Source organism: Bos indicus x Bos taurus, chromosome 13 (assembly GCF_003369695.1).
Source record: "Bos indicus x Bos taurus breed Angus x Brahman F1 hybrid chromosome 13, Bos_hybrid_MaternalHap_v2.0, whole genome shotgun sequence".
In the NCBI taxonomy this organism is placed as follows: Eukaryota; Metazoa; Chordata; class Mammalia; order Artiodactyla; family Bovidae; genus Bos; species Bos indicus x Bos taurus.
The window spans coordinates 20551004-20573097 of record NC_040088.1 but is presented as its reverse complement, the minus strand read 5'-3'; the positions used below and the strand labels follow the sequence as shown (position 1 = coordinate 20573097).

The window sequence follows — 22094 nt, the reverse complement described above, 5'->3', positions numbered from 1 at the left end:
AAGGGAGCGGAGGAGGGGTCCCCGGGCCCGGCAGGCACCTGCTCAGTCAGCCAGCCGATCCGCTTGATGTCCTGACTCCCGGCTGTGCTGGTGGCCGACAGCAGCGCCTGCAGCTCATCCTTGACCCGGGGCGTCAGCGTGTTGACCTGGGCTTGGATGGCAGCCGCCCAGGACTTGGCGCTAGCCTCATCCTTGGCCCTCAGGAAGAGGGTATCCCGGCCATCGGCCGAGCAGATCTCCAGATACCTGCAGGCACAAGTGAGGTAGAGGGGAGTCCCATCCACTGGACAGGTGCCCAACCCTGAAACCTGAGCCAAGGGACCCCCATCTACCCCAAAACCAGAGGAAACCACAGGGGATGTCCACGAGAGAATCAGGAGCGACTCCCACTGCAGGGCTCCGGCCACAGTTGGTGGGCTTCATGGGGTTTATGTATCTTATCTTATCTTGGGATAAGAGACTATATCTCTCTCTCCAACACACATACACATACAGGCATATATACACAAATACACACACTCCAAGTGTAGTAGTAGTAGTGTTAGTCGCTGGGTCATGTCTGACTCTTTGAGACCCCATGGACTGTAGCCAGCCAGGCTCCTCTGTCCATGTAATTTTCCAGGCAAGAATACTGGAGTGGGTTGCCATTTCCTACTCGAGGGGATCTTCCCAACCCAGAGATTGAACCTGTGTCTCCTGCGTCGGCAGGTCAATTCTTTACCACTGAGCCACCAGGGAAGCCCCGCTACAAGGCACACTGTATGGTTAAAAAAGAAAAAGCCAGGGTATGGCGAAGGGAAAGGGTGGGGAGACAAAAAGCCACACAGGCAAGTGTAAGGGGACGGTCTCAAGGAGTTCCAAGAAGAGTCAGTGTCAGGGAAAGGACCTTCAAATGTTCTGTGGGGCTTTAAAGAATCACTCCCCTTTGGTATTTCCGTAACCAGTGAAGTGGGGCAGAAACTGGAGAATGGCTCACACATATCCATTCCAGTGCCTTCACCTCTGCCTTCCTCCACCACAGATCTCCCCTGCTGCTAGCACTGGCCATCAACCCAATTCTGACTGATGAAATAGAAAGCGAAGTCTTTGAGGAAGGCGTCCCTTCCCAACTGAAGCGTTCCTAGCTGTGGCCGTTAGTTTCCAAAGATGGCCTCCACCAAACTCATCTCTCCCTATATGCACAGTGTACCTCCCTCACAAAGAGGTGAAGCTTATTTCTCCTCTCCTTGACCATCTGACTTGGTTTGACAGACAAAATGTGGCAGAAGTGCCTTTTTGGCATTCCTAAGTGATCACAAAATCCAACTACCCCAAGGTCACCTATGCTAAGAGGGAAAACAAGCTAGCCACGTGGAAAAGCCCTACAAAAAGAGGAATGCTTAGCCAGCTGCCAGCTGTTCCAACACCCCTGCTGAGGAAGCAGGCACATAGGTGAAGCAGCTATCCTGGATTTGTAGCCCCTGCAGATGGCACAAGGAACAGAAGAACTGCCTGGCTAAGCCAGCCCAGATTACAGAATTGTGAAAAATATTAAACTGCTATCTTCTAAGCCACTAAACTTTAGGATGGCTGTTCATGCAGCAATAGAACAAAATACCAGGGGAACAAGTCCTTTGTCTTTTGCCTTCTTCCTGTCTAGAATATGGACACATGCGTAGAGGTGCAGGCACCAAGCTATTTCCAAGAAGAAAATCCATACTAAAAACGGCAGGAGGGGAATTCCCTGCCATTAGGACTCCATGCTTTCACTGCCAAGAGCCTGGGTTCAATGCCTGGTCTGGGAACTAGGATACCATAAGCTTCATGGTGCAACCAAGAAAAAATTTTTTAATAAAAATTATAAAAGATGGCAGAAGAAGAAGCTGGAAGCCTGATGCCTTGAGGGTATTCTTGACCATCAATTGCAGCCTAAATAGCTGACTGCTGGATTTCTTTTTTACGTATGTGTGTATTTATTTTTGGCTGTACTGGGTCTTCATTACTTTGCACTGGTTTTCTTTCTAATTGCGGCAAGCAGGCGCTACTCTCCATTGTGGTGCTCAGGTTTCTCATGGCGGTGGCTTCTTGTTGCGGAGCACAGGCTCTAGGCACATGGGCTTCAGTAGCTGCAGCACCTGGACTCGCAAGTTGCAGTACACAGGCTTAGTTGCTCCACAGCATGTGGAATTCTCCCAGACCAGGGATGGAACCCAGGTCCCCAGGTCTCCTGCTTTGGCAGACATCTTCTTATCCACGGTGCCGCCAGGGAAGTCTTGGACTTCTTTTTAAACATGTGGAAAATTAACTCCTCATTTATTAAGCCATTGCTTGTTGGGGTTTCTGATGCCTGCACACCAATGTAATCTTAACACTAAGTAAAAGTTCAAAACATCTTTCATTATGCTTTAGTTAGCGAATGGTGCTCCTTTGACTGGGATATTGTGCTGATATGGGACCCCAGTTATATTCAAGTTACACATGTGTGCACAGGTCAAGCACACGTACATACATGCATATACACATATGGATATTAGCACAAAACATACAAACACATATGCACATCCCTGCCTGTGCAAATGCTCACATATACACACAAACACTTGCACTTACATGCCATCCACATGTACACACACATAGAAATACAGGTTCACACATGCTTCAGGTGATGTCTGGGATCAGGCTGGGAACCACAACTAACCTAAAGTTCTGTGAGTCGCAGGAAGGACTGACACCACCTCACCTTCACCCAACACAAAAGGTCCCTAAGTGGAGCACCTGTAAGTAACCTGTGAATCTCTAGTTCTTGCCTCATAGAGGAGGCTGGGGCTAGGGCATCAAGTAGGGATAGGAGGTCTGAATGCTGAACATTAATCAGACCCCCCTGGCCAATTTGGGCATTGACTGGGCATTAAACCTCAGCTGTAATTAGCACCCAGAGCACAGGCCTCTTACCCCCACCCCAATACTGCACACCTCATTTGATCAACATGGACTGCATTCACCACTGCCATCACTCAGGTAGCTTCTGAAGCTGAGAGGGCTACCTGGAATGAGGCAAGCTCCATTCTCTTCCTGGCTGTGTGATCTTGGGCAGGTTACTTCCTCCCTCTGTCCTCATCTATAATAGTGGGGTGAAACAATAGGACTTTGCTCATAGGGCTGCTGTGAGAGTTACATTCAATTGTGCATGATAAGTACTCAATAATGCTGGCTAGTATCAATCTTATCATCAATGTTAGGGCTGCTCAGCTGTGAGGGATGGTAACCTTCCATGGCCCTGAGTGAAAGTTACCAGGTATCTTGGAACCTCGGCAGAGTTAGAAGAGACTTGAGGGGATCACTAAGTCTGATATCCTTCTTTCGTACGGGAGAATCTAAAGGTTAGTGAGAAAAAGGGTCTAGTTCAAGGAGAACCAAGACTGGAATCCAGGACTCCTCTGCAGACCAAGTTCCTCCTCAGATGTGAACTACCCAGAGGAAGAAGAGAGAAGAAAAGCACACCATCATCCCCATAACTTCACTCCTGTCTCCATTCAACAAGCATTTCTTAAGCACCTACTACGTTCGGGCATTGTGCTTGTCACTTGCAACACAAGGGATCTTTCCTTTGGCCCCACCACCTAACACGAGGGCACGTCTGTCTGAGTCGCCCCCTATGCTAGGCTTACCTGGTTTCTGGGTCTGTAGGGGTGCACCTCCTTGACACATATGCCATCTTCAAGGACATGTGTTTGGCATCACGGAGGTCCCGGGGTGGGGGGCCAGGGGAGGAAGGCTGCCGCTGAAGGGGTGAGGCAGGAGGCGAGTCCCAGCCAACCGAGGTCCCGCTGGCAGAGTTCTTGAAATATGGTGAGACCTCTTTCATGTACTTGACTGGTTAGGGGAGAGGTCAGCAGTTACCACCATGGCGTGGGCTCCCATGTAGCACATGTAACAGCCGTCACTGATTCATTAAATTTTAATTTATGTCCACTTCCCTTCCCTGGGGGCTCAGATGATCCACCAGGAATCTGCCTGCAATGCAGGAGACCTAGGTTGGATCCTTGGGTCAGGAAGATCCTCTGGAGAAGGGAATGGCTATCAACTCCAGTATTCTTTTTTTTCAACTCCAATATTCTTGCCTGGAGAATTCTGTGGACAGAGGAGTCTGATGGGCTACAGTCCATGGGGTCACAAAGAGTCGGATACAACTAAGCAACCAACACACACACTTTCACATCACTATCCTCCTCTAGGCTAAAGTCTCTGACAGGGCTGCATGGTAGAAAATTCTGGATGCAGGCCAACATTCATCCTTTTGCCTTTGTTATTCATAGACCCATGGCCACCTGGTGGACTACATTTCACAGCCTCCTTTGCAGCTAGGTATGGCCACAGGACTAAGTTCTAACCCCGTAAGTTCAAGTGTTTAGAGTTTCAGAATGACCGCTTAAAGAGAATGGGCAGCAACTACAACAAGGCAGTGAGGAGCGCCAAGACAGGATGCAGGAGACAGAAGTGCCCCCGCTGTCCCCTGTTTGCCTCTCTCTCTTCAGTCTTCTCATCTGCTGAAGGAGGGGCTGCATGAGATAGTCCTGCGGTGGAGGCTGCCAATTTTCCTCCAAAACAGTGATAACCTTCCAACTTAAGACTTCAATTTGCAGGTTCCCTTGCAGCTGTAAGTGCCCATGTGACCAAGACTGGCCAACAGGATGAGAACAAAAGAGATGTGTTAGGCTACCAAGTCCTGCCCATTAAAAAAGGGGGCACGCCCTTCCTTTCCCTGCCTTTTCCCCTCACAGGGTTGAGCTGGCTGAAACACAGACCGGTAGAGCACCGTCTTGACCAGGAGAACATGAGCCACACTCCAAAAGGCTGACCGATAAAACAGAAGTAAATGGATGCTGAGACTTTGGAGATACCACATCAGACTTGAACTGCTACCTGAGAAAGCAAGGAGCTTCTGTTATATTTGTGCCTGTACTTAGTCCTTCAGCCTGACTCTTTGCAAACCCATGGACTGTAGCCCACCAGGCTCCTCTGTCCATGGTATTTCCCAGGCAAGAATCCTGGAGCAGGTTGCTATTTCCTTCTTCAGGGAATCCTTCCAACTCAGGGACCCAAGCTGCATCTCCTGCACCGGCAGGTGGATTCCTTACCCCTGAGCTACCTGGTAAGTCCATGGTAGCCATTACCAATCAATTAAAGCTGATTGATAATAAAATATTTTGGTCCCTCTTCCTCTATCAATTAGCTGGGTTTGGCTACAAATAATAGAATATATGATACTAGTGCCTTAAGCAAGAAAGATATTTATGATTTCATGTGACAAGAAGTCTAGAGGAAAGCAATGTCAGGGTTGGTTCAATGACTCAATGACACTGGATCCCGGATGGGCATCCCTACCATTCTCCCAGCCTTCCCCTCATGACCACAGGATAGCTGTAACACAGTCCAGCCAATGATCCCTTACCTGACCAAACCAGGAAGGAAGGAGATAGGCAGCAAAAGCTCTGTCAACTCATACCTCCCTCTTATCAGAGAGGTAAATACTTCCATGAAACCTTGTATTTCATTGGCACAATTGGACTGGCATGCCAACTTCTAGCACAATCATTAGTAAGAGGGAGTAGTCATGATTGATTTAGACCAATCACAAGTCAGCCTCTGGGGCTGACTGAACATTAAAGTGAAAGTCACTCAGTCGTGTTTAACACTTTGCAACCCCATGGACTGTAGCCTGCCAGGCTCCTCTGTCCACAGGCTTCTCCAGACCAGAATACTGGAGTGGGTAGCCGTTCCCTTCTCCAGGGGATCTTCACAAGCCAGGGATCGAACCCATATCTCCCACACTGCAGACAGATTCTTTACTGTCTGAGTCACCAGGGAAGCCCTGGGGCTGAGCAAATTAAAGCAGGCTCTGGTAGCATGGAAGAAGGGGAAATGGTTGAAAGGCAGGCAACCAAGGTGTCTACCACATCTGACCCAGCATCTGGACTGTCCCCAATTCTGATGAGCAGCAGTCTCCTTGTCTCTGAAATGAGCTACTAGGAGGACAATGTATATGTCAAGATGGTTGAAAGTCTTGCCCAAGGGACTTCCCTAATGGTCCAGTGGCTAAGACTCTGCACTCCTAATGCAGGGGGCCTGGGTTTGATCCTGGTCAGGGTACTAGATCCCACATGCTGCAAGTAAGACCTGGTGCAGCCAAATAAATAAATAATTTTTTTTTAATGTCTTGCCCAAGCACTGGTCTCTCTTCTCCCTGTCAGGCTGTCCCCTCGGCTGCCCTACTGAAGAATGCCTATGCCTGCTAGCCCTGGGACAGCCTCTCTTCCTCTCTTCTCAGCCACCTCTACCTCCACGGCCATCTGGTTTGTTGGCCATCTGATGCCTGCAGTCAAGGCCCAGTCGGTATGCTCTGGCTGTGAGTGGACAGACCAGGAAGTAGGGGGAATGAGTTCTTGGCTCAGCTCCCTGGAAGAACCAGATAAGAAGTTATTTCTGTCACAAGAGACTGCTCAGATAAGATCCAAGGCAAACAAGGGTGAAAGTGAGAGGGACGGTGTTGGAAAAGAAGTTATGCTGAAAATAAGAGCAGAGTTTTTTTGAAAGAACTAAGCCTAGGTCTAAAGACTGGGAACTTAGGCTAAAAATGACTCATCCTCACCATTACAGCAATGACTTTCCCTAAGACTATGTCTCAAGAGGTGATAGAGGTGGGACACATCACAGTCTCTCTGTCAGTTAAACCATTTTTTTTTTTAAATCCTACTTTTTTTTCCTCCTTGCTAACAGAACTCTAAGCCCTAAAGGCTGGGCTTCTCCCCAGCTCAAAGGGAAAATCTTAATTGGTTGAAGCTAATCATGATCATTCCATCCTTTTTAATTGTGATTGGCCTAGAAAGGGGCAGATAATACAATTCTGTCCAATGAGCTGTGAGGGAAAATATACTCCCTTCCCTTCCTCTCCTCTAGCCTTTAGAAGTTGCTGGAAAGCAGGGAGTTTGTTCTAAAGCAACGATAGTCACTTGGACCACAGGATTGGGGTCCACACATTGCAAAGCCGTAAGTTAATCTGGAACCATGCTGACTTTAGGTATTCTGGAAGAAAACCTATTTTCTTCAATGTTTAAACCTCTTTGAATGGGGTTCCTGTTCCTTGCAGACAAAAGCATCCTCACTAATGCAGCACCCACCCATCCCCCACCCCCACTCAGGGTGCAACTGATATATCTCCCTACTATATTTAGCTACTCCCCTCCCCTGCTCAAAGCCATGCTCTGGCTCCCTGCACTCTTCATCCAACTTCAAGGTTTTCCAGGACCTGGGCCCTGCCTACCTTGCTGGCTTCACCTCCAGCCACATCTAGCCCTCTAATCCAATCATACTGACCTGCTCAGAGCTCTCAGAAGGTGTAGGAGCTTCCAAATACCTTTGAAAATGCAGTTCCCCTGTACAGAATGACCTTAGTACATGGTTAGGGGACAGGTATTCTCAGACTTGAATTCCAGCTCTGTCTAGCTGTGTGGCCATTGTTGTTGTTGTTAAGTCACTGAGTAGAGTCCGATTCTTCTGCGACCCCATGGACTGTAGCCCACCAGGCTCCTCTGTCCATGGGATTTCCCAGGCAAGAATACTGGAGTGGATTGCCATTTCCTCCTCCAGGGGATCTTCCCAACCCAGGAACTGAACCCACGTCTCCTGCATTGGCAGGTGGATTCTTTACCACTGAGCCACCACGGAAGCCCCTGAACAAGGTAATTCACCTCCCTGTCCCTCAACCTGAATAACAATGTATACCTTAGAGAGACAGTGAATTAAATGAGATGATGTGAAACACGACACAGGTTCTGCCCACACTCCTTAGAACTCTGCAGTGCTTCTGTGTGTTGGGGCTTTCTTTCTCACCAAACTGGGAGCTCCTAGAGAACAGAAGGGGCTTCCCTGCTGGCTCAGATGCTAAACAATCTGCCTGCAGGAGACCCAGGTCCGATCCCTGGGTCAGGAAAATTCCCTGGAGGAGGGAATGGCAACCCACTCCAGGATTCTTGTCTGGAGAATTCCATGGACTGAGGAGTCTGGCAGCCTACAGTCCATGGGGTCACAAAGAGTCAGACAGAACTGAGCAACACACACACACACACACACACACAAACACACACAAAGACGACATAAATGGGGTTTGATTCGAACTCAGAGTCAGTGTTCTGGGAATGGAGAAATGAATGCCAGGACAGAAAAGATTCATTCAACGAGGAGAAGTTGTCACAGCCCAGGAGGTCCCAGCTCAGCCCAGACATTGCCCCTCAAGAAAACCTTCCCGGATGCCCACTAGATCCTGCACACCCACCACCTCTGCAGGTCCCTAGATCCCACTTCCCTATATGTCCATGTGGGAATCTGTGTCCTTCTCCAGGTTGAGAGCATGGGAGGGCAGGGACCTTGACTGACTGGTCTCTGTATCCCTAGAATTCAGCAGGGATCTCTGACGCTATGTACTCAGCAAATGGACATTTGTCAGTTTTGCAACCAAAGAAACTGCTAGAGGCCTTGCTCGCTCAGGCCATCCTGGAAGTGGGTCCTCCTTCTCCTTGCCCACAGGAACACACTATAAATGGACAGCACACCAGCTGATGTCTGAAACCGGGCTGGCATTTCACAAACCAACTGGCCCATCCCAGGGTGGGGGTGGGGTCCTGAGGGCCCCGGAGTGTGGCCGTAAATAGCCCAGCTCTGAGGTCTCCTCCCTGCCTCTGATTTCTGCCTGAGTCACCCAACCAAGCAGGGCGGGGCTGCCCAAAGGCAGTGGCCTGGAGAGCTGAGGGCAGGAACGTGGCCATGTGGCCAGGATTCTTTGAGCCTCCAAGTATAGACCCAGTTGGTGTCCATACCCTCTCCAGCCAAACTCTGGCCCAGGAACCTGGTAAACAGTGACACTTGGGCCCTTCCTCCTCAGGGAAGCAGAAGCAGACACACACAGGACACCCTGCCCTTTCCAGAGGCCCCGACTCCCAACTCTGCCAAGGAGAGAAGCCAGCACTGACCCCAAGGAGCCAGGAACAGATTCCACAAGAAACACAAGGAACTGGGAGTTCCCTGGTGGCCTAGTGGATAGGATTCTGGGCTTTCACTTCTGTGGCTCGGGTTCAATCCCTGGTCGGGGAACTGAGATCCCGCAAGACACATAACATGGCCAAAAAAAAAAAAGAAAGAAAGAAACACAAGGAAGAGAGACAGGGCAGGACCCTTTGCCTGGCCCAGGACAGTTGGGAGGGAACCTATGTGCTGCAGAGAGAATGGGATAAATCCGTTCTGGTTCAACACAGCACACCCAGTGCATATCCTGGTGCTCAATAAAGGTGTATGACTGAATGTCTTGGTTTTGAATCTTGGCTCAAGCCTGTCCTCTAAGCTCAAACTGTTCCTTGTCTGTTCAGTGGGTGGTCACTTACTTGCCCCTGCCTGAAAATACATGATCCATCCACTTGCTTACTGTCAACAGCCTCTCTCCTCAATACAAAATGTAGGTTCCACGAGGGCAGGGGCCTGTTTTCTTCATTTATTAGGATATCCCCAGCATCTAGAATAGTACCTGACATATCCAGGTAATCAGTAAATAAGAAATACATTAAATAAACGAATATTGACGATCCTGAGGCTTCCCAGGCTACAGACATTGAATTGGGCTCTCAAGTAATGCAGGCTTGTGTTTAACTTCCCTGTTCTGTGACTTTGAACAAGTGACTTGACTTCTGTAAGCCTCTATTTCTGCATCTTTAAAATGAGAGTAAAATATATCTACCTCCTAGCATACTGAGATCCAACACTTGTAAAGCACTTTGCCCTGCCTGGCACAGAACAGGTCTTCAGCAAATCGTAACGTGGCTGGTTATTATTTCTGCTGCTGTTCTTAGTACGACAGTATAAGGAGATGAACACAGATGACAGACAAAGATTTCAGTCCAGATCCTGTCACTTGCATCCTGGCCTTGGCAAGTTCTGATGTCTCTCTGAGCCTCAGTTTGCCTGCCTATATAATTGGCACTGATATGCCAGCTCTCTAAGTAGGGCATTGTGAGGATTCAAGTCCAGGCTGCCCACCTGTCCACTCAGGATATTGTGACATCCCTTGGGAAGGGATGGCCTTTGAGGTCCTGTTAGCCCAGCAAGGCTGGACTATAAATAGTCCCCAGTCATTGGCAGGCCTGCAGCAGAGCCGCCTGGGTTGTCTGGGGCAACACTCTGGGGAATAAAATCTCAACTTCCACACCCTTGTGCAGTCGTGTCCAACTCTTTGCGACCCTATAGGCTGTAGCCTAGCAGGCTCCTCTATCCATGGGATTCTCCAGGCAAGAATACTGGACTGGGTTGCCATGCCCTCCTCCAGGGGATCTTCCCACCCCAGGGATCAAACCCCCATCTCTTACGTCTCCTGCATTGGCAGGCAGATTCTTTACCACTAGCGCCACCTGGGAAGCCCTATATGTGCAGTTTAAGAGGCACTATCTATCAAGATCCTAAAGGCACACGAACACTTTGAACTTGCAATACCCTTTCCAGGAATCCTCTTCAGATAAACGTTCACAGGTGCATGAAGGGGACATGACACCATTGTCTATGGTGCAAGAAGCTAGAAACAACATGAATTCCTTGAATATGGTCTTCCTAAATACAAGAAGTGAGTTCTTTGGCAGATCACTCAGTCCTGTTCACAGCTCTGTCCCCAGTGCCTACATCGAGTCTTGGCATAGAACAGGGCCTCAGGCTATATTGGTTAAATGGACATCTGAATCCCAATAATGGGATATTGTGCAACCATTAAAGAGAATGAAACAGAGCTACATGAGCTGAGTTGGAAAGAGGTCCTCAACTTGCTCAATGATAAAAACAAATATGGAAACTTCTCTCTGGAAGTGTTTGAAAATATTAGCCATGGGTACCACTCCAGTGCTCTTGCCTGGGAAACCCCATGGACGGGGGAGCCTGATGGGCTGCAGTCCATGGGGTCGCTGAGAGTCGGACACGACTGAGCGACTTCACTTTCACTTTTCACTTTCATGCATTGGAGAAGGAAATGGCAACCCACTCCAGTATTCTTGCCTGGAGAATCCCAGGGACAGAGGAGCCTAGTGGGCTGCCGTCTATGGGGTCGCACAGAGTCGGACACGACTGAAGCGACTTAGCAGCAGCAGCAGCAGCAACATTAATCTATGAGAAGACAATTGCTTTGCACTTTCCTGAGGTTTTTTTATTTGTGCTTACTCACTCAGTCGTGTCCGACTCTTTGCGACCCCATGAACTGTAACCTGCCGGGCTCCTCAGTCCATGGAATTCACCAGGCAAGAATACTGGAGTGGGTTGCCATTTCCTTCTCCATTTTTTAATTTAGGTGTATATTATTTTTGACATTTTTAAAATTCTATTTTTCAAAAATATACCACATTCCAAACCATCTTAGCTAGGATTCAAAGACAAGGCCCTCATCAACTCAAGAAGCCTACTAGGATCTTAGTAGTGGGAGAAAGAAGCACTTATTAAGCATCTACTATATACCAAGCATGAAAGCTCAAATCTCACTAACACATCATCACTTAACCACACCAAGTCAATGAGACTGATCCATTGTTAAACTGTTCTATTTAACAGTTGAATAAATTGAGTAAACTGAGTCTCACATGGATGACATGGCTTGCAGTGCAGGATAAACACTGAAGAACATGGGCTTTGACATCTGACAGATCTTACTTCAAATTCCATCTCTGCCTCTGTGTAACTTTGGGCAAGTAGCTTCACCTCTACAAGTTTTAATATTCTTATTTGTACAATGAGATGAATAATGTACCTTGAATCATAGGGGTGGTTTTGAGGATTCAGTGAGAAAACATACAGAAGGCATTTAGCACAGTATCCAGGACATTGTAGGTGCTCAATAAAGAGCAGACATACCAACACTATTATTAACCTTCTTATCATTACTGTTAGAATTCCCTCCGCTACCATCAGCAACCAGCTCATATTGTAAATGGAGGCCAAAACCTGCCCCCAGAGTCCCACAAGCATTTTAATCAAAGATCCAAGGAACAGGCCAGAGCTGATTAAGCCAAGTTTTGTCTGTGGGGAATCATATGGCCCTAAGCCATGTATGTGCGCAGCCAAATTAACGTTTTCTTGAGAACAATGATTAGAACAACAGGTTTTTGCAGTCATGGAGGGGACTAGACAAGGGCTCCATTCACACCTCTGTTCCCAGGACAAGAGTCCCTCAGGCACCTCTCAGGCACAGCTACACTCACCTAAACTGAACAGGGTGACCTCGGATTAGCTGCATCAGTTAACAACATCCCACTTTTGACAGTGGTGATATATGGAGCCAATTTTCAGGCAGGATATCAGGCAGTACCCATCTGCCAGAGGACAGGCTGGCAGGGACCTGGTCTTGGAGTTCTGAGGACTCATAACGGAAACTCTCAGGAGTCAGTCAAATCCAGCATGAGCCTGGAACCCCCTTTTAAACATTTACGAAAGTCAACTGCAACTGAGCAGGTTAAAGGCAAAGTAGAAAGAGTCAGAGATGTCCCCTCCTAGGGATCACTTCCCCCAAACTCACCAGCATCTAGGCTTGGCGCCAGGTCTGGGGATCTGAGACAAACTACACATGATTCTGCCCTCAGAGACCTTCAAGTTTACTGGAGAAAACAAAAATTGCTGCTGCTGATACGATGATGACAAAGGTTGACATTGATCAAATGCTTACCATGTGGAAGATACCGTGCCATAAACTTCAAATGCACTGTCTCATCCTTATAAATAGCAAACAAAATAAACATAAATGAGTGCCTACTTATGCACACTGGCCTCAGCACATAACATGCCTTATTTCTTAATCTTGCAAACTACCATGAGAAGTGGGTATTATCCAAGGCAGGGTCAACAGCGGTCTCTGCAGTCAGAGAAACCTAGGTTTGAATTCTTTTTTGTTGTTGTACCGCAGAGCATGCAGGATCTTAGTTCCCTGATCAGAGATTGAACCCCTGCCCCTTGCAATGAAAGCACAGAGTCTTAACTATCAGAATGCCAGGGAAGTCCTTAGGTCTGAATTCTGAGTCTGCCAATTTATTAGTTGTATGACTTAAAGGAAGTTACTTATTTTTAACAAATTTGGTGACTTTGTCTGTAAAATGGGGATTATAGCAATTCCTACTATTCTTTGTATTTTTATGTACGTACTATTCTCTGCCTGTATCTTTTTAAAAGCCTGATCTTTATGTGAGGTGAAGCTTCTCTTCTTTGTACAAAGTACTAAAATTGACTTTATCCATTTTTGTCCTTTAGCATTATTTTTTAATGCATCAAAGGCTCCCTGTTGCCAGCCTTGCTGGGGGGCTGTGGAGGGAATGGAGGCATTTGACCATCCCTCCCTTTTCCCCCAGGCACAGTCTCCAAGGGCCTGGTTCCAGATCCGTGCACACAATGGGCCTCTCTAAGAAGCAGACAGATGAGTAACTAGCTGCCAGCTTGGGCCCAGACTGTGGTCACAAACACATCCCTGTAACTGAGAATAGGCTCAAGACACTTGTGCAAAATCCTGACCTCACAGAAGAAAAGGTCCAGAAGGCAGGCTGGGATTGCTGAGTCCCTTAGGCTGGGGGTATAGGGTTCTGGCTGGCAACAACAATTTGCCAGTAACAGTTTTCTTTCTAGGATGTTGTCAGACAGCTCTGTACTCACCAAGCCCCAGACCTCAGGAAAGATGCCCTACTACCCTGCCAAGTTCACATCCAAAGGATAGGCCATGGCTCCTTGGAAAGTCAAAGTGAAAGTTGCTCAGACGTGTCCAACTCTTTGCGACCCCATGGACTATACAGTCCATGGAATTCTCCAGGCCAGAATTCTGGAGTGGGTAGCCTATCCCTTCTCCAGGGGATCTTCCCAACCCAGGAATTGAACCTGGGTCCCCTGCATTGCAGGCGGATTCTTTACCAACTGAGCTATCAGGGAAGCCCTTGGCTCCTTGGAGGTGGCCTTAAGGAGTGGGATGAGGGCGGGGAAATTCTGAACAATGTGATCACTGATTGGGTGCTGGGGAGGAACCTAGGCCCAGAGAGGCTTCTAGGAGCTCTGGTTCCAGACTGGGGCAGCTGCCTGTTCTCCACAAACTCCCCCAAGTCTCAAGGACCAGCCACAACCCAGCATCTTAGCTTCCTCACATCTTCCAGGCTCTTCAGATCACCCATGCAATTCAAAGATTCTTGACCCCAGTTCTCAGCCCCAGCCCTTTGCTGCCTTGGGTGGAATTATCTCCTTCTATAAGCCTACTGGAGAGCAGCTGAGACAGACTTCAACTAAGAAAAAGCTGGAAAAAAAAAAACTAACAAGAAGGCCACAACATCAAGTGCATGTGTGCATGCTCAGTCATGTCCATCTCCTTGCGACCCTGTGGACTGCAGCCTGCCAGGCTCCTCTGTCCATGGGATTCTCCAGGCAAGAATACTGGAGTGGGTTGCCATGCCCTCATCCAGGGGATCTTCCCGACCCAAGGATCAAAGCCTCAGCCTCCTAAGGCTTCTGCATTCACAGGAGGTTTCTTTAATGCTGAGCCAGTTGGGAAGCCCCACAACCTCGAGACTCTTCTTTTATCCAAGCCTGCTTAGGTCAAACCATCATGATCTCCCTTCTGCTCACGGCCCCAGCCTCCTTGCTGCCATTCTTTTCTCTTTTAATATTTATTTATTTATGTGGCTGCCTCGGATCTTAGTTGGGGCCCACTGAATCTTCACCGCATCATGAGGGATCTTTCATTCGGTGCACGGACTCTTGTTGCAGCACGCAGGCTCAGTAGGTGCCGCTCACAGGTTTAGTTGCTCCGGGTATGTGGGATCTGAATTCCCCAACCAGGGATTGAACCCACATCCCCTGCACTGGAAGGTGGATTTTTAACCACTGGACTGCCAGGGAAGTCCCTCCTTTCTGCCATTCTGCACCTATTGTTGCCTCCTTCCAAACCGGGTTGATGCTGTAAAGCCCAAAGCTGACCATGTGAGCCCCTGCTGAAAAACCCTTGAAATAGCTCTCTGTTTCCCTCCAAATTCCTTTATTCTAGCACTCAAGGCCCTGCAGGATCTGTCAATCTGAATAGCCTCCTCTTTCTCCACCCACTTCCTCACACCTAAGCTCAGATAAAGCTGAATTACTTCCCAGGCAGTTCCCCAGGTAAGTCAAGTCATTTCACCCTTCCCTTTTGCTCAGACAACTTCCATTCCTGGAATGCCCTTTCTCTATCCCATTCACATCTCTGCTTATTGTTCATAAGGTGCCAGCATCCCTCCTCCAGGAAGTCGTTCCTGACCATTTAGAGAGAGGAGACCACTGCTTCCTCCCACCTCTAGGCAGACTCCATCTCAGCACCCATGACAAGATGGTGATCTGGTAGGTTTGCTTAGCTATCTGCTCCATGAGACAGAATCCCCTTGAAACCACTGAGTAAAGCAGTATAAAGGGAGGAGGAGAGAAAGAGAAATCAGGAGAGCGCTTTCATCCAAAAGGGAGGAAAAAATACGCGAAGATTATAAACAACTTTATGCCAAGAAATTTGGCAGCTTAAATGAAATGGACAAATTCCTTGTAAGACATAAACTACCAAAACACATTCAAGGAAAACATAGATCATCTAAATTGTCTTATTAAAGACATCATGACTTCCCTGGCGATCCAGTGGTTAGGACTCTGCACTTCCACTGCAGGGGGTCTGGGTTTGATCCTTGGCGGAGGAGCCTGGTGGGCTGCTGTCTATGGGGTCGCACAGAGTCGGATACGACTGAGTGACTTCACTTTCACTTTTCACTCTCATGCATTGGAGAAGGAAATGGCGACCCACTCCAGTGTTCTTGCCTGGAGAATCCCAGGGACAGGGGAACCTGGTGGGCTGCCGTCTATGGGGTCGCACAGAGTCGGACCCGACTGAGGCGACTTAGCAGCAGCAGCAGGGAACTAAGATCTTATATGTTGCAAAGTGTGGGGGGAAAAAAAAAAACTTTTCTATAAGGGTAACTTCCCTGGAGACTGCTGCTGCTGCTAAGTCCCTTCAGTCGTGTCTGACTCTTCGCAGCCCCATGGACTGCAGCCTACCAGGCTCCTCCGTCCATGGGATTTTCCAGGCAAGAGTACTGGAGTGGGATGCCATCGCCTTCTCCGCTGGAGACTGCTACCAAACATTTAAGCAGGAAATAATACCAATTCTATGTAAATGTAATGGGACAGGAGAGGAGTTACTAACAGAAAAAAGTGAAAATATTAGTCTGACTCTCTGCAACCCCATGGACTGTAGCCTGCCAGGCTCCTCTGTCCGTGGAATTCTCCAGGCAAGAAAACAGGAGTGGGTAGCCATCCCCTTCTCCAGCCTACTATGTGCCAAATCCTATGCTGGCAAGAGACAGGCCAGGCTCCACCCAACAGCCTGCAGCAGGGCTTGCCAAGGAAAGATCTTGCCCAGAGAAAAGTTTTAGAGAACACAAGTTCCAGAGACCCTCAGTCCTGGGACAGTATGTATACTATATCTCTCCCCTTCTCTATCTGCACTAAACATTGCAAATCAATTCTAGCTCCTTTCTGCTGAGTTCAGATAAGACCTCTCAGTGTTTCCAAATATGGAACTCCCAGGAGCCACCAAGGAAACTGACACTCAGAATGAAAGCTGTTGGGTATCTCTGATCTAGCTCAACCCCAGCAGATATGAGATCTGAGGCCCAGAGAAGATGAGGGTCTTGCCCAAGGCCAGATTAATTACAGAGCAGACAGGATTGTAGATGCTGATTTTTAAATGGCTTGTGTGGAATCAGTTCCGTCGTTCAGTCGTGTCCAACCCTTTGTGACCCCATGGACTGCAGCACACCAGGCTTCCCTGTCCATCACCAACTCCTGGAGCTTGCTCAAATTCATGTCCATCAAGTCGGTGGTGCCATCCAACCATCTCATCCTCTGTCATTCCATTTTTAGACAGTGTTCATGTTTTGTACCCCCATTCAATAGAGGGCTCTTTTAGGCAGGCCCTGGGTCCAGTTTACCTTCTACCCCAATGCTGTGCACATCGGGTACATAGTAGGTCTCTGGAAAGGCATCTTGGCTTTAATGAGGAAGGAATGGAATGAATGAGGTGTCAGAGGCTTGGGTATTAGCCCCAATACCAGGAAATGCTTCAAATGTCTAACACTCAAGAGACACTACCTTCTCAGAATGATCCACACTAAGAACCCAGAAAGAGACATTCTCTACCTAAAGATGAGGAGGGGAGGGGGACCTCAGTGTAGATTAGAGACGTATCTACAGTAGAAATTTTACCATCTATGAACTAAATTTTCAAACAGCAGAGACTAAAAGAGCTTTTCAAGTCAACCGAAATATGACATTTTGATGAATTTCAACTATTTCAAACTGCATTACTGGCTATAAATATCAAAGTGATGAGGCATGTGGAAAGAAAGTCTCCTATATCCATCTCCTTTATGTGTGATCTCGTTATTTAACTTTGCTGTTAAAATATGATTGATATCCTTAAGCTTTCAGGGATCAATCCCGCAGAGGCAGCTTTAAGTGTATATTTAAAAATGCAACAGCAGCATTTGAATAGACACACAGTACATTTAAATAAATAATAAAATGTAAAAATAAAATAAAACGAAATGAGAGAGAATCGAGGTCAGGGCCATAAGAATGCCAAAGATCACCCAGGCATCCAGAGCCTGTTGGTTTCTGTGGCCTCTTGGAGACATCTTTGGCAACCTATCAGGACCTGGGCCTGGGCCTCAGCGCAGCAGCTTCGTTGGCCATGGCATTCTCCATCAGCCCCCGCCACCTCCCTGTGCCTGTTCTGGGCCAGGAGCCAAAGACACATTCCTCGGGCCCCCATGGTTTCCGGAACTGACAGAGTAGAATTTGATGAATGGGGTGAGCAAAGCAGAAACCTCCTGACAGAGATGGCAAAAGGCAGAAGCGGGACCACCCCAGCAAGAGACTATAACAAGTGATGGGAAACCGAGGCCAGGAGAAAGCAAAGGTCTCATCTAAGACGACACAGTGAGGGGAGAGTGGCAGGGAGCCACCAAGTTTCCCTCCCCTCCAAAACACATTCCTCTTGGATCCTAGCTAGAAGTAGCCAATGTCCTGCTACATAAAGGCCAAGTACCCTCCCAAGGCAGGATGGGTCGCAGGGTTCTAGGGCCCCTGGGTGATAGGAGGATTTAGAGTTGAGAGCTCCCCTGGTTTCTCAGGCAAGATTCTAAGTCTCTCCTTCCCTAGTCCCCACCCGATTCTTCCCCTGTGTCACTCACCGAGTGGCAGTTCCTACCATGGACCTTTCATCCTAGTCCCACAACCCAGCAAGGCTGAAGTTATATCCCTGCCCTACAGATGAGAAAACTATGGCTCAGGGAAATGAAGTGACTCATCCAAGGTCAAACAGCTAGGGAGTGGGAGAGAGGAAATGAAGTCCAGATCTGCCTGGCTCTGAAGCAGCTCTATCCCCACCACACCAATATCTCAAGGCAGGTCTCCAAGTTCTGTTTCTGTTTTCAACCCTGCCCACCTCCCAGACCCCACTGGTTGAGGCCTGGGGGGGATGTAGGGAAGAACTGAACACCCCTGGGTCCCCAGTGCTTACCCTCCAGCACCACCTCTTTGCCTGTCTTCTTCAGGACTTGCACCGCCTCGTCATGGGTGGCAGAGGAAAGGTCCTCCCCATTTACGGACAGGATGGCATCCCCCACGAAGAGGGCCTCCGTCTGGTCAGCTGCCAGGCCCTTGAAGATCTTGGAGATGAGAATAGGCATCTTGTTCTCTCGGCCCCCTGGACAAGCACAGAAAGAGGAAGAAATTGAGGCAGACACTCCAACACTTGTGAGTCACGACAAGGCAAAATTATTTCTGAAGGTCTCCCACTGTGTCCAGCCCAGTACTGGGAAAGCGGCAGTGTGGGGCAAAGAGAATCTCAGAAAAGAGCCTTAGAAGTTTGGGGCACTAATGATACCTAAAAGACATTTTCTAAATTTATAGTGTTATAATGGATCTTTTGGGTAAGTGCTTTGGGTGGTCACCAGTGTTTGAAGAACTTACAAGATGCTTCAATAACTTCTTCTTATTTTTTATTTTAAGTGAGTTTCCCATAATGGGGAAACTCACTGATAACCTCTAATCGAGAATAAAAATAGAAGTCAGTTACTGCTATGGCCACAAAGCTGAAAGCTTCACAACCTAGGTCTCAGCATGGAAACCAGGGCTTTAAAGTCTAGAGATTTCAAAAGCCTATCTGAATTGCATCTCTGATGCAAAAAGACAAAAAAATCAAATAGTAATACATTTTACCATGTTGCTTTATTTATAAGCTCTTGAATGTCCTTTTAAAATAATAAACAGTGATAACAGTTCACATTAGTTCCACATACCAAGTGCCAAGCACCATGTTAAATGCTTTCAATCTTGTCTCATTGCATCTTCACAACACCCAATCACACAGGCATGCTCAGATTCCTATTGGGAAGGTTGAAGTGTGGAGAGAAACCCCTTGTCCAAGGTCACCCAGCTAATTAGTGGCAAAGACAATATCTGAACCTAGATCTCCAGGCTCCAGAATCAACACTCTTAACCCTCTGGTAGGCTGCAAGTCAGGCCTTCAGATACCACACTATTGCTCCATCCTCAAAGATGAGGAACAAGTGGCCCAGGGAGAGGCGGTCATAATTTCAGGGTCACTCAACAGACTGGTGGCAGAAGTAGGACTGGAATGCCTCTCTGGACCCCCACATAGGCCCAGCAGTTTGCTCACTGCAGTGCGCAGAGCTTGAAGCCTAGGAAAGGAAGGAGTTTCTATTTAAATTGAGTTGGCCAAAATGTTCATTCGAGTTTTTCTATAAGATGATATGGAAAAGCCCGAATGAACTTTTTGGCCAACCCAGTATCTATCTGCCCTCTTCCACCTGAAACTAAGGACTTCAAGTCAGTTTGAATCCATGGCCATTCCTCGATGCCTCGGGCTGGGCTGGACCCTAAAGGAGAGGTCAACACACCAACAGGAGTCCAGTCTCCATCCATAAAGAATTGAATGGAGCTGGTATTCCCCGACACCTCCTAAAAGTCCCTTTACCCCCACCTGGGAGTATGAAGCTAGGGAGTAACTTTATGTGACCTTGAAGAGTCCTCTTCCTCTCCAAGACTCAGTCTATCTACAAAATGGAACGCTATATGAACATTAAGTTCCTTCCTGCTTTAACACAGAGTGTACAATTTCTGCATTGATCTGTTGTCCTATCCCACGCTGGTGTTTGAGGGCAAAACAGGTATCCACTCCCTGGCTTTCTCATTACCCCGCTTTTAGATCCCTTTGGTTGGTTGCATGGAAGTTTGCCCTTTCCTGGGGAAAAATCAACTTCTCTGAACACTCTTTAGTGACTTGATAATTGAGGTTCAAATCCCAGCTCTGTCACTCACTGACTGTGTGATCCTAGGAAAATCATTTTCCTTTTCCTTTTCATTTTTTTTCCAGTTTTTTACTTTTCCTTTTCAGTTTTTTGTTTGTTTGTTTCCTTTTCATTTTACTTTTACTTTTCAGTTTCCTCACCTGCTAAATGAAGATTATACTTCCTATCTTTTAGTACTTGTTGCCAGGATGAAGTGGATCCTGAGCCTAGAGTACTGGGCATAGCACTCAGCACACGGTGGTAACCAAGTCACCACCATCCCCACCCCCTCAGGAAGGAATGGTGAACGCAGCAGCTGGGGTGTGCAGACTTTTCAGCACCAGGTTAGTTACTCTGGGAGTCTTTCCTGACCTTCATTTTTCCTCTCATCTAACAGCAGTAACTATCTAGGCACCTATTATGTGTTGGCAGAGTGAGTATTTTGGACACCTATTTTCATAGAAACATCCCAATTCTATCACTACTCTCATTATATAGTTGAGGAAACTCAGGGCCAGAGATGGGAAAGGGCTTCCCAGGTGGCACTAGCAGTAAAGGACCCGCTTGCCAATGCAGCAGACATGAGAGACGTGGGTTTTATCCCTGGTTTGGAAGATCCCCTGCAGGAGGAAATGGCAACCCAGTATCCTAGCCTGGAGAATCCCATGGACAGAGGAGCCTACCAAGCTACAGTCCATGGGATCTTACCACACAAGTTCACACAGGTGATTCTGGACTTCAGTCTGGGTTGCACCTTAAAGAAAGCTGTCAGTGCTGGGGCTGAAAGCCCATCTCAGTGCTGTGATGGTGGACACTTAGGACTGTTCACCCACACGTACAGGTTTCCTAGGTGCTCAGATTCCCAGGTCCTTTCCGGCCCCCGGTCTGTGAGCCCAGCCCAGTTGGCACCTCCACCTAGTCGCCATCCCAGCCATGCTTCCCACTCCAGACCTTACCCCTCCTTCCCTTCTACTTTGACCGTATCTTGAAGACTTCCTCTTCCTTTCCCTAGTAGCACCCCAGGCCTCAGTCTCCCTTCTCTGTCCTTTGCTCTCCTGGGGTCCCTCTTGTCCTTGATACCCATGCAACTCCTGAGAGGCAGTCTCAGACCTCTTTGCCTCGGCACACAACTCCCCACCCACTTGTCCTTGGCGTGCCCCTAAAGCCGTCCACACCTGTGCCTTCTGACTGAGACCTCAAAGCCCTCTCCGACCTTGGTGCTCTGGTGCCCTCGGTTCTGTCCTCCCAGACGCCGTTACCCCGGACAGAAGTCCACCAACTCCACGTCCTCAATACGCTGCCAGCACCCGCGATCCTTGCGCCTTAGCGGTCCCACAGACACCAAGATCCGTGCCCTCGGTGCCCCCGCGCCCACCTTTGATGCTGATACCCAGCCCGCCGGCGTCGGCCTTGCGCACCGTCACGCGGCGCGGCTGGAGCAGCAGCGCCTCCGGCAGCGGCGGGGACGCGGCGCCAGGTTCGGCGGCGCCGTTGAGCTGCGCGGGCTCCGGCTCCCGCTGGGCACCGGGCTCCGGTCCGGGCTCGCCGTCGGCGGGGCTCACGGTTAGCGCGTCCTCTTCTAGGCTGAGCACCGCCCGCTGCCACCGCTCGCCGCCAGCCCCCGAGCCTGCCCCGGCGCGCAGTTCCAGCAGCCCGGTGCGCGGGGCGCGTCTGCCTGACGCCATCTTC

General features: G+C 48.5%; 1 protein-coding gene and 1 long non-coding RNA gene across 3 annotated transcripts in view; one reads left to right on the top strand and one right to left on the bottom strand.

Annotated features, from left to right (window-relative positions):
• Positions 1-5029, top strand: part of LOC113903120 — a 14100-nt gene extending 9071 nt beyond the window's left edge. Inside the window, exon 5 of one of the 2 annotated variants that reach the window (XR_003514024.1) lies at positions 4761-5029. This is a non-coding gene — a long non-coding RNA (uncharacterized LOC113903120). Of the gene's footprint in view, positions 1-1021; positions 2103-4760 lie in introns of those variants that run through there. The other variant, XR_003514026.1, reaches the window with a different exon arrangement.
• Positions 1-22094, bottom strand: part of SNTA1 (syntrophin alpha 1) — a 26241-nt gene extending 4147 nt beyond the window's left edge. Inside the window, exons 1-4 of the mRNA XM_027558794.1 lie at positions 21781-22094; positions 18614-18799; positions 3648-3852; positions 39-246 (exon numbers count right to left, since the gene is read on the bottom strand). Of these exons, the coding sequence (XP_027414595.1) occupies positions 39-246; positions 3648-3852; positions 18614-18799; positions 21781-22090 (909 nt within the window). The 5' untranslated portion in view covers positions 22091-22094. The remainder of the gene's footprint in view (positions 1-38; positions 247-3647; positions 3853-18613; positions 18800-21780) is intronic.